This window comes from Natator depressus, chromosome 14, assembly GCF_965152275.1.
Source record: "Natator depressus isolate rNatDep1 chromosome 14, rNatDep2.hap1, whole genome shotgun sequence".
Lineage (NCBI taxonomy): Eukaryota > Metazoa > Chordata > Testudines > Cheloniidae > Natator > Natator depressus.
The window spans coordinates 40,411,827-40,427,309 of NC_134247.1; the positions used below are offsets into that span (position 1 = coordinate 40,411,827).

Here is a 15,483-nt window from a genome sequence, read left to right on the forward strand (position 1 = left end):
TTTCAGTTGATGAGTTAATGTCTAGCCCTTGTGGCTTTCCCAGAAATCCTCTCCAGGTGAACTGAATGTCCCCGTGAGGTGCTGTCCACTGTGTCTGGTCATTTTGTGCATTAACATGTTTGTTTCTTTTTTGTCCCCTAGTGTCTCTGTCAGTGTAGTGCTGGCTCCTGCCTCCTGCTGCTCTGGGTCTGAATTCCCAGACATCATGAATAACATAATATGCTAACATGGCAGGCATGGAAACCTCCCCTCAGAGATATAGGGGCTGAAGGGGAAGCTGTGAGAGAATCCTCTCCCTAGGGTAGAGTCAAAAGTCAGAAATCTTAGGATTTTCAACTAAGTTCTCCCTCCTGCACACTCAGCGCTCCACGAAAGGACCCCAGGCACCATCCATGTCCCTGATCAGCCCTTTCCCTATTTTCATACAGAAACAAACACAAACCGAGAGGCAGAAGGTTGTATCTGAATTTCAGCAACTGCGGCAGCTCCTGGAGGAACAAGAGCAACTCCAACTGGCCCAGTGGAAAAGCTGGACGAGGAGATTGTGAGGATCCAGAATGAAAATGTCAGTAAACAAACCAAGCATATTTCCCGTCTCAGCGAGCTGATCAGTGAGATGGATGGGAAGTGTCAGAAGCCAGCAAGTGCATTCCTGCAGGTGAGACAGGGAGAAACAGAGGCTCCGTGGGTGCTTAAGGGCTAGCGCACCCATGGAAAAAAATTAGTGGGTGCTGAGCACCCATTGGCAACCAGCTCCCCCCCCGACCCCCAGCAGCTCCTGCCCGCCGATCAACTCCTCCCCCTCCCTCTCAGTGCTTCCCACTTGCCTCAATCAGCTGTTCCACGGTGTGCAGGAGGCATTGGGAAGGGGAGGGAGGAGTGGGGAGGGGGATGGAGGAGTGGGGATGGGATGCGCGCAAGGGAGGGGGCAGAAAGAGGGTGGGTGGGGGCAGAGCAGGGCTGGAAGAGGGAGGGCAGGGGTGTGGCATTGGGGAAGGGTTGGAGTGGGGGCGGGGCCTAGGGTTGAGCACCCCCAGGGACAATTAGAAGCCAGCAACTGTGGTTAGAAACATTCCAGATCCCCACACAGGGAAGGGAGGGCACCTGAATCATAAGCACTGGGGTCCAGCGGTCAGAGATCTCAGTGTAACTCAGCGTGTGCATTGCTGACGTGTGAATGGCTATTGTTCTTCACAGAGTTACAGACACATAGATATTAGAAATGGAAAAGCACCATTAGTTCAGGGAATCCATGGCCCTGGAGCCAGGGCCTCTCTTCCCCATATTTGAAAAATCCCTTCCCTGGGATCCCCTGTGTGTGTCAAATGGGACTGAGATTCTTTCCTCTCTCTCTCTCTCTCCCTCCCCTCCAGGATGTCAGAAGCACCTTGAGCAGGTACCTGACTCTCTCTCACTCCCTGTCACACTTCACAACGCTGGGAAAGAGCTTGATGGTGATGTTAGCACCACATCTCCCCAGGGCTCTACAGCCAAATGTGTGGGGAAGGTCACATTCTAGTTACAAATCTCTCTGATCAACCTCATCCTGAGGTTCTCACCCTTGCACAGAAGACTCTGGAATTCTCCATTCAGTGGGAAGGACAGACCTAAAGTATTCCCCAGAGATGTCACCTCCCTGCGGGACTGGCTGCCTCAGGATAGTGGGGATGAAATATGGGCCTTTCACTGCTGGGGCCCTGGTTACCATTCAGCCCAGGGCAGCCGTGGTCAAGAGTCTTTCCCACCTGAGGACTGTTTGGAGACCTGTGTGGAATGAGCTGGGGAGGGGGGAGTTGGTGTCTCCGTCTAGTTCCTAGGGGACAGATTTCTACAGCTGGGAGAAGTCGAGAAATTCTAACTCCAGGCCCATTAGAGCAGCGACTCACTAGTAAGCACTTATCATGAGTCACACAATGAAATATAATCACGTGAAATTGTGTCTCTCCAGGTGGGAGAAGGGGAAGTTCTAGCAGCCAGAGGAGATTTCTCCTGAACTGGAAGAGCAAGTCAGTGATTTCTCCCAGAAAACTCTTCCTCTATTGGAGGCTCTGAGGAAGTTCGAAGGTACCTAGAAGGGATCTAGGAGGGGAAACTGGGGTCAGTGTCTGAGACTGCGGGAAGAGAATGGCGCTGGTCTATTGGTTCATAATTAGATGATGCTTCTATTTAATTGTTGGATGAGAATGCCACACACTTAGGGTCCAAGACACTCAGATTGATTAATTCAACCCCTTATTTGTTCCAAAAGCATGTCTTGCTATTACAACTACTACTGAAGTAAAAATAACAGACATAATGAAAGAAATGCTGCCCAGCTACCTTCTCCAGGGGCATAGGCAGGTCATGATGCATTTCTCCTATGATGCTCCGACTACCCCTCCCAATGTCTAACGTATTATACACATCCAGATTATATATTTATTAGTTCTTTTCCAATCACCTCTGTGTGTTATGCATTGTAACTATCGTCTAACTGGCAGGACTTTTGCTGTCCAAGCTATTTTCAAGTTATTCTCGTTTCTGATTCGTTCATTATCAGTCATTACACACTGATGTGCACGGGTCACTTTGACCCTTTTCTCCACATGGGGTTTTTTGGACTTTGCTCACTGCTTCTTGGCAGTACATTTTAGGTGTCTGCTGTCTTTAAGCACATTGTGTGGTGAAAACATCTCCTTGTCCTACATAGCAATTTATGAACACATCACTTAATAACAAGGTCACTTAAGGCAACATTTCCCTTATAACAAACACAATGATTTCTGAAAAACTTATTTAATCCTATAAAAGAAAAGGTTCTACCAATCCCAAAGAATCGGACACATCATCTCCCAGGTTAATGAATGTTTCAGATCTTACCCAAATACACGCTACAGCCATTTTTTATTAACTAAACGAAACTTTATTAAAAAACAAAAGAGAGAGAGAGTATGGTTGAAAGATGAATACACATACAGACATGAGTTTGATTTATCAAGGTTCAGATCCATAGCAGAGATGGTGACCTTTCTAGCTGTAAAGAGTTCTTTCAGAAATAGTTCATAGTCCAATGTCCAATATCACCTTCAGGGCGTACCAGCATAACTGGGACCTCAGTCTTGTGACTCAAACTTCCCCTGATGAAGCCTAAGCAGATCTGAGATGACAGAATCAGGACCCAAGGATCTTTTATACAAGATCTTTTGACAAGTTGGGAGTTCAAAAGGATGTTGGTTCCATTGCTGGGAAATGCCTGAATGAGAGAGGAGAGAGGTTTCAGACCTTTTATATTAAATACCCGAGTGTGTCTCTGTTTCTGTGTCATGATGAAAACACATTTCTAGGAGTTCAGAGTAGTGATGTTGTTATAAATATACAAGCCTGAAATCTCACCTCTCTTATCCTTTCCCCCTCCAGACACTCTGCCGTCTGTACTGGAGAGAAAAAGAAGGCAACCACTAGGAACCCACAGACAGGGTGAGATTGCAGCCTCTTCCCAGTGCTGGCCCCTCTCTGTGGCCCCAACCCTGGTCCCCTTCCCCCAAGGCCCTGCCCCATGGCCGGGCCAGAAGCCAGAGCTGAGCTCCCACCCAGGGAGCCCGAGCAGCACTGGGTGCACCCTCCACCTGCCCTGGTGTGGCACACTCCAGGGAGCGGGGACATGGGGCGGGGACTGCTCTTAGGCCCCCCAGATACCCACCCAGGGCAGGCGGAGGGTCAAGGGCTCTCCCAAGCAGCCAAGGCTCCCAGCCTGGCCAGGGGTCAGAGGCTTGGCGGGAAGAGGAGTAATGGGGCAGGGCCACGGAGTGGGCGGGGCCACTGGTGGTGGGCCCTCGTGCCCCACCCCCAACTTCTACCAAGGGTCTGGAACGCCTGGGGAAATCCAAAGCTGACATCACACAAACAATCTTGACACCGACCTTAGTGCTGAGTTCATGCCCACGCTGACGAACAGAAACACTCACTGAGCAGCACCTGAACAGAGCTCTCTGCCCTGCGGGCTGACACATCCCTCTGCTTCACCCCAGTGCAGGGGGTCTCCCCATCACTCTTCTCCAACATCCTGCCTTTCCTTTGGGCAGGGCTGGGCTCTCCCATGAGAGCTGCTCACTGCTTCATAGACTGGGGAGACGCTCTCCCTCTGACACTGCCAGCTCCTCCTTTCTCTCTAGGCTGGGGATGGGGCTACCCCACCGAATGCCACTTGCTACTCTCTGGTTTTAAGCAGCTCTTCCCCAATGCTGCATCTTCCATTCTGTTCCCCAGTGTGGGAGTGGAGGCTGACTTTCGGGGACAGATCTTTCCTCTGAGCTATAAAGCTGGTACCTGCCTTCTCTGCTCCTTCTTCAATAAAAGCTTCTGACACCTTCCTGGCTGTGTCTCTGCCAGTGGGAATGGAGCAGCCCCAGCAGGGGGAGCAGGGAGCTGAAGCTTCTGGAAGCAAATGAGAAACAGAGTGAGGAAGTGCAGTGACATCTCTGCTCAGTCCCAGGTGCCCAGGACAGAGGCAGCTCCCTGGGATCCAGGACTGTCCCAGCCAGAACAGGACTGCTGGAGAGTGTAAGAAATGGTCCCAGCCTCCCCCAGTGCTGAGCTCTGCTCCTAACGCTCTGATTCTGTCTCCCCAGCGAATGTGACTCTGGATCCAGACACGGTTTTTCCCCAACTCGTCCTGTCTGAGGATGGGAAAAGTGTGAGATGGGAAAATACACTACAGCGACTGCCCGACAACCCTGAGAGATTTGACTCTGTGTTCTGTGTGCTGGGCTGTGAGGGATTCACCTCGGGGAGACATTCCTGGGAGCTGCAGGTGGGGGGTGGACGATCCTGTGCTGTGGGGGTGGCCAGAGAGTCTGTGGGGAGGAAGGGATGGATCAGCCTCAGCCCTGAGCGGGGGATCTGGGCCCTGGAGCGGTGGGGGCATCAGTTCCAGGCTCTCACCTCCCCTGTGACCCCCCTGCCCCGGCGCCGGGCCCCCAGCAGGATCCGGGTTTGTCTGGACTGTGACCGGGGGCAGGTGACATTTATCGATGCTGGTGACGAGGCCCCGATCTTCACTTTCCCGCTGGGCTCTGTCCCTGGGGAGAGAATCCGCCCTTGGCTCTGGCTGGGGGGGGGGGATCCCGGCTCCGCCTGTGTCCCTGAGACATGGGGAGGGGGCGGGGGGAAATATTGCACTGGGGACCCTGAGATCAGCCTCTCTAGCCTCACACACCCTTGTCTCTATGACGTCAGCCTGTGGACTTTCTATCATGCCGCCTCTATGACTGTGGAGGTTGCTTCCCTCTCAACTCTGCACCGTCTGGACTGTCAAACCATGGAGAGCATTGAGTGAGCGAGGTAGAGAAGCCGATCTCATCTCTGCCCAGGGACTGTGCAGCCTGTTTGTCACTGTCCTCTATGAGCCAGGAGGACTCTGGGGATCCTGGGTCAGACAGTGCCACTGAGACACGGGGGGGAACAGCCCACTGGGCATGGAAAAATGGGTCTCTCTAGCCACAGTCATCCTAGCCCCTATGCCCTGGAGGACTCCTGTCTACCCAACCCTCTGGCCTCTTAGCTCTATGGCCCCTGGAAGCTCCTCCCCACTCCCTCCCTGCAGCACCAGGAATGGGAGAGGGAGGGGGAAGAACTGCTAAGGGTGCAGGAGGGGGAAAGGGGCCCTGAGGAGCAGAGGTGGGGGCTGTGGGGTCACAAGTGGTGGGCGGGTTGGGGGCAGAAGTGATGTGGGGTTGGGGGGCAGAATTAATGTTGGGCTGGGGACAGGCAGATGTGGGGTGGCAGGGACACAGAATTAGTTAATTGGGATTTGGCATTTTGGGAAGAAGCTGGGAGCTCTGCACCAGCCAGGAGCTGGGAGAGGGAGACCAAGGGACTGGGGAGTGCGCATTCATCCCAATATCCAGTAGAAAGGAGTGACTAGCGTAGACACTTCCTACATTGGTAGAAGGGTTTTACAATCAGTGCAGTAAATCCACCCCTAGGCGAGGCAGTAGCTAGGGCAACTTCCCTTGACCTATCTACATCTACATCAGGGGTTAGATCGGCCTAACTACATCACACAGGGTGTGAAAGTTTTCACAGCTCTAAGCAATGTAGCTAGGCTGACCTAAGTTTTAGGTGTAGACCAGGTCTCAGGAAGAATAAGGGTACGTCTACACTACAGTCGCTACTACAGCAGAGCTACAGCTGGGTCACTAAAGTGCCATAGTGTAGATGCATCCTGCATTGACGGAAGTGTTTTTTCCATTGCTCTAGTTAATCCCCCTTTCTGAGAGGCCGCAGCCAGGTCACCAGAGGAATTCCATTGTCTGCACCAGGGGTTAGGTTGATCTAGCTGTGGCACTCAGAGCACACAATGTTTCCCAGCCCTGAGTGACGTCACCAGGTTGACCGAAGCGTTAAGTGTAGCGCAGGCCTAAGAGGGGTTTCCCTGGAGCTGGCTGAAAACACAGGGGCTGAGGGATGGGCTGGCAGCTTGGTGTGTGAGAGAGAGAAAGCCAAGAGAACCAATCATGAGTGTGATCCCGGCAGGAAACTGAGTGACAGAGCTTGCTTCAGGCACAGGGTTCCCTGGAAAGGGAGACGTGGAGTTCTGAGTAAAGAAACTGTCTGCAGTTGTTTGTTTCTATCATGTTCAGGACACAGGAATGTGTGGACATTGTTTGTAAATAATAAAGATTGCACCAAAGAAATACCTGACTCCTATACTCCATTTCTACTCCCAATGGAAGAATCTAGCAAGGCCCCAAACACTGGCTGACTGCTCATGTCAAAGGAGCAAAGGTGCAACCCGAGTCAGAATCTAGACCTATGGCAGCAAATGTGTTGGTGGGAAACATTTTCGGGGAGCTCCAGCAGCAAAGAGCCTGTGCAGAGGGACAGATTGCTGCTCATTGTGGACTTGAGCATGTCCAGCTTTGTGTGCTGAGCAGGCCCCATTGTCCCATCTCTCCGGCCTGACACTCCTCTGCCCAGAGTCAGACAAAACCCAAACTAGGATCCCTGGCTTGTATTTTCCCCCAGCAGACCCAGTCCACAGAGTGATAATGAACTCAGTATTGGCCCAAGGAGAGAAAATGACAGGAAGAGACTGGGGCAGCTCGAACGGGGTGGAGGATTGGGGTGGGGAATGGGTTGGATTGTTACTTTCCTTTTTGTGTTTGGAGTTTTACAAAGTTAAAACCTAAAACCTTCTTTCTAGCTCTTCGCTCTTGTCTTGAGTGGGCTGGGCTGTAACCTTTAGACTGCAATGACATAAATCTTAGAAGATTTACCATAAAATCACCCTGTGACGGTACACCCCATAAGCCTTTATGGAATTATGCTTATGAATGTATATATGACATAGCTGGAATATGTTTTATGCTACATATGCCATGTAACATATCTCTGTAAAGGTTATGATCTACTGAACCTATTCCTCCTCTTTGTATGCATGTATCATTTTTGTAGCTGAAGTTATGAATATTGGCTGTGTACTTGCCTGATTTCTAAGTAGCCTTAGTAAAAGCATTTGGCCAGCTACTTGAGAAAGGAATGTGCAAGTTAAGTGCCCAATCAAGAATCACTTAAGCTAACAATGAACTTTGAGAGATGCCAATCCACATCTGAGCTTCCCCAGGAATGTGGCTTGGCTGGTAAGGAACTCAATCATGCAGGGACATGTGACTTGCCCATGTGACTCCAAAACTCCATTTTGTAACTGGATTCTACACAGGGAGAGGGAGGGGTGTCCACCCAGAGGAGAAAGTCTATAAAAATCCCTGGGAGACCCCTCCATTTTGTCTTCAGCTGGCTCAAGAGATAGCCTCTCTACCCCCAAGGATACCTGGAAAGAAACTGGAAGAAAAGACAGTAACTACAGGGGGTGTGAGTGATTGCTGGACCCAGACTAGAGGGAGACTAGTCTGTAAAAGGAAGCTTATTGAAACATCTCTGAGTGTGAGGTTTTATCTGTATTCAGTTTTATTACTGTATTAGAGATAGATTTGCGTGTTTTATTTTATTTTACTTGGTGATTCACTTTGTTCTGTCTGTTACTACTTGGAACCACTTAAATCCTACTTTCTGTACTTAATAAAATCACTTTTTACTTATTAATTAATCCGGAGTATGTATTAGTACCGGGGGTGGGGGGTGCAAACAGCTGTGCATATCTCTCTATCAGTGTTAAAGAGAGCGAACAATCTATGAGTTTACCCTGTATAAACTGTATACAAGTTGAAATGGATTTATTTAGGGTTTGGCCCCATTGGGAGTTAAGCATCTGAGTATTAAAGACAGGAACATTTCCTAAACTGCTTCCAGGTAAGCCTTGAGCTCTTAGGGGATGTGGTTCAGACCTGGGTCTGGGTTTGCAGCAGGCTAGCGGGTCTAGCTCAAACCAGGCAGGGTACTGAAGTCCTAAGCTGCCAAGGCAGGAAAGCAGGGGCAGAAATAGTCTTGTTACATCAGTTGGCAGTTCCCAAGGGGGTTTTTCTGATCCAACCCGTCACACACCCTTCGGCTCAAGTTTTGCTCCGGATTAATGAGTTGTTGCCATTTTCATGCTTTGTCACTACCACACACCAGCTGCCTCTGACCTTAACCCAGGGAGCCCCTGTAGCCTGGCTGGTCCCAGGCGGGTGGTTAGATGTTCAGCAACATACAAGCAAGCCAAGGCTCCTCTGCACACACATTGTCACTGAAATAAATAAAGGGGGTTTAGTTCCCACCTATAGTTGTTTCAGTGCAAGTCTGTGTGTGGCTGTGGATGCCCTCATTGTGTGTTAATATAAGCCTTCTGCCAGGGGGAGCTGGCAGCAACCAGGGCCGGGTTCAATATCTAGGGATTCCTCTTCAACAATACAACACAGAACTGGCTCAAGCCCCCACCCAGCAACCTGGGAAAATTACACACCACCCCTGGGCACCTCTGGGAGGCAATACTTCCCCTCTCGCAAGCACAGAGTCCGAGTGTAGAAAAGAAACTTTTAATGAAAGGAGGAAAATCACACGGCATTCATCTGGGAAAATGCTGCAAGCTGAATTAATAAACATAAAACCATGAGCAAAAGAACCACACTGGAGTACATTGGGCAGTGACCTTTTGTCTCAGGTTCTTAATTCAAGCAACCAAAAGTTCCTTTAATGTACCCATCCCTCCTCCCTCTGCCGCACTCACAGTGAAGACCCAGAATTTAGAGGTGCATCTGCGGAGTTCACCTCTCCCCCTGGTGGTGGTGGGAGGAGGTGCACCTTGCTTGGTCCGCTGTCCAGGCATTTGCTCTGTCACCTGCTGCCCTGCCAGCCACTCACAGCTCTACTTACCACTGCACCAGCTGCTCAGCCAGTTATTGGCTCCCCCGCCCCACACTCTCTGGGACATCTTCAAGTCATACCACTTGGCACAGCTCTCAATGATTTCGGCTGCTAGTGCGGGAGCCTCACTGGTAGCACGAGCAGGGCAGTCTATTGTATCAGAGACACTCTCCCAAAGCAGATCTAATGCTTAGACCTGATGATCAGTGATTTCAGCTCTGTTAGTGTGTAACAAGACTCCCCACTGAATCTTAACCAGCTCTGTAATTACACAGTGGACACAGAAAGGATCAGATAGCATCCAGGGCTTATACCATCTAGTACACATATCTCACCACCCTCTCACACCTCCACTAGTCTTTGAAACCCATGTCCCCTGCCCAGCTAATGCAGTTTAGTTGAGGGTGAGCCCCTCAATCAGGGTATGCCAAGCACAGTTCTGCTGCCCTTGATTCACAACCCTTTAGTACCTCTGTCCCCAATAAGAAACTGAAGGCTTGGCTACACTTGCAGATGTAGAGCTCTTTGGGTTAAACCAGCCCCCGGAGAGCGCACTAGGGAAAGCGCCGCAGTCTGTCCACACTGACAGCTGACAGCGCACTGGCGTGGCCACATTTGCAGCACTTGCAGCAGCATTGGGAGTGGTGCATTATGGGCAGCTCTCCCAGCCTTCAAGTGACTGCAACGTGCTTTTCAAATGCGGGAGGTGGGATGGAGCGTGACAGGGAGTGTGTTGTGTGTATGTGGGGGGAGAGAGAGTGGGTTTTTGGGGTGCTGAGAATGTGTCAGCATGCTGTCTTGTAAGTTCAGACCCCCCTCCCCCCTGCCTCTCTCTCACTCACTGAAAGCAAACAGTAAATGTTTGCTTTTTCTCGGTGCAGATAAGCAGCTGGCTCTCTGAAGCAGAGCTTTGAAAGGGCACTTCCACATTCCTGTAGCTGATTTCACAACAATGAGAAGAGAGGCCACTTGACTTAAGGGGATTATGGGACGTTTCCGGAGGTCAATCAGAGCGCAGTAACGCAACTCCTCATTCACACTGACGCTGCAGCGTCTCACCCAATACACATCAGACGTTATCCCTCTCAGGGAGGTGGAGTACCAGGAGCGCTCTAGCCAGGGAGTCAGAGCGCTCTAAGTGCCTTGCCGGTGTGGACGGGGATTAAGGTAGAGCGCTCTGAGCAGCTTTATTGCAGTATAATGTGCAAGTGTAGCCAAGGCCTGACTTGTGATCCAACACCAGCCAAAAGTGACCATTTTGGCAAAGCACTCCCATCATGCTGAACACCTAGTCAGGATGGATGTGTCCATGCAAACAAGGTCAGCTCCTGAAGTCCTGTTCCCCAGCTCATCAGTAGGTGTCAGGGGAGAGCTCATTCAGACCCTACTTACATTAAGAATGTCCTAGTTTGATTGAGGGCACGTCTACACAGCACCTGGGAGGTGTGATTCCCGGCTCAGGTACAGGTAAACATGCTGACACTGCTGGAGCGAGCACTTTGCCAATAGCAGTGAGATTATGGCAGCAAGAGGACGGATTGGACTAGCTGCTGGAGGGGAAGAAGCCCCAGTGCCCCGTGGAAGGGAGTCCCAGTGGTGCAGGGGGGCTGCAGCCAGCGCTCCAGGGCACAGGCTGGTGGAGGGGCTGCCTTTAGGTTGGACAGGTTGTGCTGGAACCCTATGTCCTGGCCCCAGGTTGGGGATGGATTTCACCTCCCCATCCCCCCTGCACTTCAGATGGAGAACTCCTGCAGAGATCCAGTGAGCTCCTGGCCAAAAAAACCTCCAGAACCAACCTCTGGAGATTGGTCAGGAATGCTGGGGGAGGGACCAGGGTGTTGAGCCGGTGCCAGAGCATGGACAGGACCAGTTGGTTAAGCACCAGCGCTCTCCCCCGGAGGGAGAGGCACTGGAGCCGTCCTGTCCAGCCCCGCAACCGCCCCGTCACCCTTCCCTGTAAACCAGGCCAGTTCTCCAGTGGAGACGGATGTGGGGCAGAAAGATAAACGCCAAGATAGAGCAGCGAACCCGCACTCCACCGGATGGCCTGAAGCATGGGTGAGAGGGAGCTCGCCCACCCCCCCCCCAACCACCAGGCCAGAGTTCTTGACCCAGTTGACCCGAGCAGAGGAGGCTGCTGAATAAACAGCTTGGCAGGCCTCCACCCACACCAGGTCATCCGGGTCCTGGACCATGAGGAGCACGTCGTCAGCGTACACTGCCAGGACCAGCCTCACCTCCAGCTCACATAGCACCAACCCCATCAGCCGCTTACGAAGGAGATGGAGGAAGGGCTCAATGGCCAGAGTGTACAGCTGACCCGACAGTAGACACCCTTGACGCACCCCTTGCCCAAAGCTGACCGGCTCGGTCAGGGTCCAGTTGAGCCTGACCAGACACTCCGCGTCAGCATACAGCGCCTGGAGAAACCCCGCAAACTGTGGCCCGAAGCCGAATACCCGCAGAGTGCCCAGGAGATACCCATGATCCATCCGGTCGAACGCCTTCTCCTGATCCAATGACAGGAGGGCGAACGACAGACCATCCCTACACCCAGGCTCCAAGAGATCCTGGACCAGATAAAGATTATCGAAGATGGTACAGCCTGGGACAGTGTAGGTCTGGTCAGGATGGACCACGTCCGCCAACACAGACCGCAGCCACAGCGGGATGGCCTTTGCCACAACCTTATAGTCCGTGCTGAGGAGCGAGATGGGACGCCAAGATCGCGGAGGTCCCCCTTCTTTGGCAGCAAGGTGAGCACCACTTGCCTGCATGACAGGTGGAGGACCCCACTCTCCAAGGACTCGGCCCAGAGGGTGGGAAGGTCTGGGCCAAGGACATCCCAGAACACGTGGTAGAACTCCACGGTCAGCCCGTTCATGCCCGGAGGTTTATTGGTGGGCATGCAGTGGAGGGCTTCCGAGAACTCAGCCAGAGCGAGAGGCAGCTCCAGCTGGTCCTGGTCGCCCATGCTGACCATCGGGAGTTCATCCCAAAGCACTCCGCAGGTATCAGCGTTGGTTGGATCCAGGCAGAAAAGGCCGGCGTAGACGGCCCAGGCCCTCTCACGCATCTCCACCGGCTCCATGAGGGGGGTACTGTCAGCCACCAAAAGACAGATGACACGCTTTTTAACCCCCCCTCTTCTTCTCCAGGGCATAGAAGAAGCGGGAGCCACAATTCATCTCCCGCAGGAAATGGATGCTGGATGGAACAAAGGCACCCCAGGCCTGAAGATCGTCAAGGGCCTGGAGCTCCTCCCAGTACACTCCACAGAGGGGTGGATTCCTGGGGCTGGCAGCCAGACACCTCTCCAGCTCTAAAAACCTCCCCTCCAACTGCTCTATCACCACATCCCTCCATTGGCTGGCTCCCCGGGTGTGGCTATGGCAGAAGAGCCGGGCATGCACCTTCTCCACATCCCACCACCACTGCACTGAGGGAAAGGCCCACCTCTGGTCCTGCCAGGCCAGCCACAACTCCTGGAAGGACCTCACAAAGCCCACATCCTCCAGCAGGCTGTTACTGAAATGCCAATAGGCCGGCCCCAGCCTCCCGGAAGCAAGCAAGGGCAGCTGGCCCCTTAAGAATCTCTGCAACTGGCTTAAATAATCATTTAGGGTGAGAAGTTTCTACTCATATCCAATCTCTTTAGTATATAAAGCTCAGATTGTATTTTGTTTATTTGCTAGGTAATCCGCTTTGATATGCTTGCTATCCCTTATAATTACTTAAAATCTATCTTTTGTAGTCAAGAAGCTTGTTTTTGCTTTATCTAAAACCAGTGTGTGTGGGAGTCATAACTTGGAGCACAAAGCTGTGTATATTCCTCTCCACATTGAGGGAGGGGGAGAATTTCAGGAGCTTATGCTGTGCAGTTCCCTGTGCAGCACAAGATGGTATAATTTTGGATTTAAACTCCGGGGGAGGGGCTTAAGAAGTGGGAGGAGCCTTAGCTGTCGCTTCCCATGCAGAGCTGATCACAGAGTCTGTATGAACTCCAGATGGGCATGTCCCTACCTGTATGTGTGCTGGTAAAGTGCAGACTGAAGCCTGGGAGAGGGCTTGGCAGGTTGGTCACAGCAGTACAGTGCATAGGGAGCAGAGGCTGGTTGGATGGGGGGGCTCAGTTGTACCCCAGGTCCAGGTGGAAGCCCGGGGGGAATGCATCACAACCCCCACCCCATCTACTGCAGTGTCCTGTGTGGGGGTAAGAGAGACAGTTTCTGCCCTACTCACGCCGCACTGCATCCCTCTTGTGACTAAACCTCTGTGCCCCATGTTCACCACTTGTGTATGGTTATGATATATAGTGTATAAAGTATGCCTGGTGAGGGATCATTGGAAAACTCATGATCTGCTGAATATTACGCTGTTGAAATGCGTGTAACACCAGTGCATGTAGAATGGTGAGATTTTACTCTGTGTTTGTTACTAGGGTGACCATATTCCAGGTTCTCAAAAAGAACGCTGATGAGGAGGGTAGCTGGGGGAGGGTGACGTTTTGGGTGCTGGAGGGGGTACTCACAAGGTGAGGGCAGTGTCAGTCACTGTCAGTGTCAGGACTCTGGCACAAGCCCAGTACGCAGAGACAGCTGTCAGTCAGCGCCTACCTGTGGGACCCCCTCCCCAGGGCTGGGATCTGGGGCCTGGGTGGGAGGGATCTGGCAGCAATCAATCAGCTGCAGAGGCAAGGGACTGAACCAATCAGCTGTGGATGTAAGGGAATGGACCAGTTGGAAGCACACCAATCAGGGCTGTTTCTGAGCTGCAGTGCATCTGCTCTGCAAAACCCCTGGGCATTTGCTGTTATGGGAAAACCCCACTCAGCAGGCTCAAAAAAGAGGCTCTGTCTGGGAAAACCCAGACGTATTGTAACCCTATTTGTTACTCAAATATGTCGTAATTCTGGGGAACACCCACAGACTAACTCCTCAGAGAGGACCGACCATTGGTGTTAGAAAACTATTATCTGGCCGTCCACCAATAGGAAGAAAGGGGTAAACAAAGAAATTTACAATTCATCTGAAGGCGGTTTGGAGCTCACGTATGCCACGGAGTTGCCTGACCTCATGACCCAGCAAAGACTTTTCCAGTATAAAGGGTGGGAGTATGAGGGGGGGGAACCTCTGGCCATCTCCCCCATCTCTACTCACAGCAGCAAGATCCCTGGAAAGACAATCACTGAACTGGGGGGAGTAGTCCTAGCTGGAAGGCTTTCCAGTGAGTATGGACTGCTGAAAGCTTTGGGGTGAGAGAAATCCTTTTGCTTGTAAGGGGACATCTACATGCCAAACCTAAGTTGACCTATATTATGGTTGACTTACAGCCACTACAGTAATGACTGTGGTAGCCAATATCCACACTATTCTCCTTGGGTCGGCGGGACGCATCCTCACCTGGAGCGCTTCCACTGACCTAAGAGGAGCAGTGTGGGGAGCTGAGAGCCCGGTCTCTCAACTCCAGCCACAGCTCCCTCCCAGGAACGTGGCTGCCCCACAAGGTCTGGGTGGGCTGCCCCCTGCTCTACTCCCCATTCCCCGGTGGGCTGCCCCCCCCCCATTCCTGTTTCCTGTAAAGAGTGAGGGAAGCCACCTGAGGCTTCTGCCCCGCCCCCCCACCGTTCCCCTCCCAGTTTGACACCAGACCATTGATAATTACTCTGAGTTAACTCTGAGATAACTACACTCTGAGTACAGTCTTTCAGCCAGTTGTGCACCCACCTTATAGTAATTTCATCTAGACCAATGAATTCCTCTCTGCTGGTCAGAACCAAGTCTAACCCAGCTGCCCCCTAGTTATTTCCCGCACCATCGAAAAGTAGATGTTGTCCCTGACGTGTTCCCAGAACTTATTGCACATTGGGTGCTGCTAGGGTGGCCAGGTGCCCGGTTTTCGACTGTAAAGTCCAGTCAAAAGGGGGACCTGACAGTGTCTGGTCACATCTACTGACCGGACACCCAAAGTCTAGTTACTGCGGGTGGGGAGGCACTGGGTCATCACTCGCACCAGATCCTACTCAGCCGGGGCTGCCTCCTACCTCCACTGGGCCACTGCAACTCCCTGCCCCGGGTCTACAGACAAGTCCCTCCTGACCTGGGCAGCAAGGGTGGGGAGAGAAGTGGATGGGGGGCAGAGCCTTGCAGGAAGAGGAGGGGTCGGGGCAGGGCCTCAGAGGGAAGAGGAGGGGCAGGGGTG

General features: G+C 52.2%; 1 protein-coding gene across 1 annotated transcript in view; it reads left to right on the plus strand.

Moving 5' to 3' along the window:
- The window catches only part of LOC141998043 (uncharacterized), a 50,793-nt gene that overhangs the window by 2,727 nt on the left and 32,583 nt on the right, over positions 1–15,483 (plus strand). The window contains 7 exon segments of the mRNA XM_074970683.1: positions 429–519; positions 522–658; positions 1,374–1,396; positions 1,949–2,064; positions 3,397–3,456; positions 4,608–5,085; positions 5,087–5,209. Coding sequence (XP_074826784.1) covers positions 429–519; positions 522–658; positions 1,374–1,396; positions 1,949–2,064; positions 3,397–3,456; positions 4,608–5,085; positions 5,087–5,209 — 1,028 coding nt within the window.